The sequence below is a fragment of the Microtus ochrogaster genome (genome assembly GCF_000317375.1).
Source record: "Microtus ochrogaster isolate Prairie Vole_2 chromosome 14 unlocalized genomic scaffold, MicOch1.0 chr14_random_1, whole genome shotgun sequence".
Taxonomy (NCBI): domain Eukaryota; kingdom Metazoa; phylum Chordata; class Mammalia; order Rodentia; family Cricetidae; genus Microtus; species Microtus ochrogaster.
Genome location: NW_004949096.1, coordinates 34,911,347 through 34,914,405, shown reverse-complemented (window position 1 = coordinate 34,914,405; position 3,059 = coordinate 34,911,347). Strand labels below are relative to the sequence as shown.

Sequence of the window (3,059 nt, the reverse complement as noted above, 5' to 3'; positions counted from 1 at the left end):
TCCATTCAAGTGAAAGGCAGATGCTTGCATAGCCCCAAGAGATTCTAACTGCTAGTGTTTGGGGTGAACTAGAAGAGTTGATTCAAACTTAACCCAAAATCCAGTACACATATATGCTTACCTAGGGTTGCTGTAGAGTCTTTACTGGGAAGTTCCAAGTTTCACCATGAAGTAATGTATTCGAATCTGCTGGGAAAAACTGACAATAAGGCAACTTAACAGGACTGAGAAAATGCGCTGAACTTTGGTGGTGTCACAAAGGACACTGGATCCTTTAGGATGAAGATACAAAGAAAGATCCAGGGTGAACCAACCATTTTCACGGGCAGCTTCAGTGAGACAGAGTCATGTGGTCTGTGATGGGACAGAAAAGGTCTGGGCCACCAAAGGTGCTGATGTGAAGAATGCTCATGAGACCCATCTGCCCAGATTTTTCTTAGCCTTCATTTTTGATGTTTTTTTTTTCCACTGGGGTGTGGGGTTGGACCCTTTAAGGAATGGGGGTGGGGGTCTTATAACCTTTAGTTAAAAAATATATCAGAGGATTTCTTCACAGACAGTTCTATACAGAAATATGATTGGAGGTGTTTAGGGACAGTCATTTAGCTTTTCTGGCTAGATTTGGGAGGAAGGAGCTCTGGGTTCTGTGACTTGTCTTAGGAAGAAGGAATTCTAACCTCCAAGTCTTCTTTGGACTGTAGGAAAGAGGATATGAGGGATGAGAACCGAGAGGCCAGCAGGTCATGGAGAAGCCTTGATCCTAAAGCCTTCACTTTGAAGTATGGTTTTCCCATCTCTGATACATTTATAATACAAGCATGCACTTTTATGGCACAGGATCATTGTTAAACACATTAAACTAAACTTATTGTTCTTTGTTATATCAGCAACTTGTCGTCTACATTTGTGTAGGAAGACAGCCGAAGAGGGTGAATGTAAAGATACTGAGCGTCTTTCAAATACTAACACATGTTTCTCTTTTTTAAAAACATATAGGCCAGCGCTTGTGACGTGGTAAAAACTCAGGGGGATGATGTTCTTCAGTAAGAAGAAGCTGCCTGGTAAGGCTTGAGTTTTTCAGATAACACAAAACAATAGGAACTGTAATGCTATTTTATATTGGAGGCTTGGTTTAGTCAGAAAACATATACATTAGTTAGAAGCTCAAAAAGCTTCAACAATTGTTTTTACCCATGCAATTCCCAAGGGCGCATGAAATAAAATACGGAAGTTTCTATTATCGCATCAAGCCCCTCGTGTTGCTGGGCTCACCCTCTTGGAATTCCCGGCCACCTTTTGATCTCTGCCAGTTTATTATTGCCTATTTAAAGATAAATATAAATGAAACAATACAGCACATATTCTTCAATTGTGAGTCTTCTGCTTAGTGTGAAAATATCACTGTATGTCTATCTGTGTGGCTGTGTCTCTCTGTGGTTTGTTCCTCATTTTTTTTTTTCATTTTCAAAGCAGTGTTTTATTGCAGGAATACACAAATACTTGAAACTGCATCCATACAGGACAAATGAGTTTGGTCAAGGCAGCAGGAAATGTACTTTTTGGCTCATATGTTTGTTTTAATTATCAATCAGTCTCCTGAAAATAGGTTGAATATAGCTTTTCTGAGATAACTGGGGCCAGAAGTTTTTCTGGGGCTTAGTTTTTCTGTTTTTTTTTAGTTTTTAATAAAATGAAAAAAAATTAGATTTTGGAATATTTGCATAGATCTTTTCTGGTTGAGTACTCCTATCCTGTAAATGCAAAAAAATCTGAGATTCTCCAAAGCTCTTAAACTCTTAAATATCATGTCAGTGCTCAAGCAGTTTGAGATTTTAGAGCTCTTTGTGCTTCAGAATTTCAGGGGTGCTCAGCTTGCGATAGCAATGGCATTCCAGGTTCAGAGAGTGTCCTGGTCAGGGTTCTGTGGCTGGGAAGAGACACCATGACCACAGCAGCTTTTATAAAGGACAGCATTTAAGTGGGGCTGGCTTCAGAGGGTTAGTCCAGGGAGCACGGCAGCACACAGGTAGACACGAGAAGGGGTTAAGGAGCGGAGAGTTCCACATCCGGATCTGCAGGCAGCAGGAAGAGAGAGCCACTGGGCCTACCTTAGACTTTTGAAGCCTTAAAGCCCACTCCCACTGACATATTTCCTTCAACAAGGCCACACCTCCTAATCCTTCTCAAGGAGTGCTCCTCCTGATGACTAACCATTCATATATATGAGCCAATGGGGGTCATTCTTATTTAGAGCACCACAGAGAGTTTTGCTCTTTCATTTCATCTCTGGTCAGTCAATGACAGCAACTACGCAGTTGTTATTTCAATGAACATTCTATATCTTACTACTAAGACTTTATTTTTTGACCATAGTTTTTTAAAGGCCAAAGGTTGAATTTGAGTTTATTCAGTACCCCATCTCTCCTTCTGACAACATCTCTAGCAGGTGATTGGCTCCTGCATCTGTAATCATTCACATCAATTCCCTTGCAGGACACATTGCGATGTTCAGCTTCATCATGGGCTGAATTCTGTCCCAGTGTAGTGTCTACCTGAAGGCTTTCCTTATGTCCTCTGTAGAGGGTTTTGTTGATATTCCCAATGCCAGTATAAGACTCTAGAATTTTTCCCATCTTTTTCCATGGTCATATGAAAACCTTTATGCAAATCGTTGGTACAGTCTTTATAGTGTAAACCCAAGGTTAATCTACTCAACTGTGGCTGCTTCTAACAAGACCAGGAGTGGCAAGTTTTTGTTATGTTAAGACCATGATCCAAGATCTAGGCCTAACTCTATTAATATGATATATTTCACAAAATTTGGGCTTGTCTATTTTTTTTATTATGTGTGCTGGTGTATACATTTCCTTTCATAAGAGATTAACTTACTGGCTTGTCTACTGAAGGCCCTTAGTTATATGACATGCCTTTTAGAAATACCACCTTTGGGTCTGTGGCCATAAAGCATAAGGCCAGTGACTTAAATGACCCATTCTATATGAATTTATTTGCCTCTGTTATATTTTGTGTTTTTTTTGTGAAAAGAAAAATAATTTTCA

At 39.8% G+C, this 3,059-nt stretch overlaps 1 protein-coding gene across 1 annotated transcript in view; it reads left to right on the top strand.

Moving 5' to 3' along the window:
* The first annotated feature begins 1,030 nt into the window (after window positions 1-1,030).
* Window positions 1,031-3,059, top strand: part of Atp8b4 (ATPase phospholipid transporting 8B4 (putative)) — a 148,698-nt gene continuing 146,669 nt past the window's right edge. The window contains exon 1 of the mRNA XM_026787834.1: window positions 1,031-1,061. Coding sequence (XP_026643635.1) covers window positions 1,031-1,061 — 31 coding nt within the window. The remainder of the gene's footprint in view (window positions 1,062-3,059) is intronic.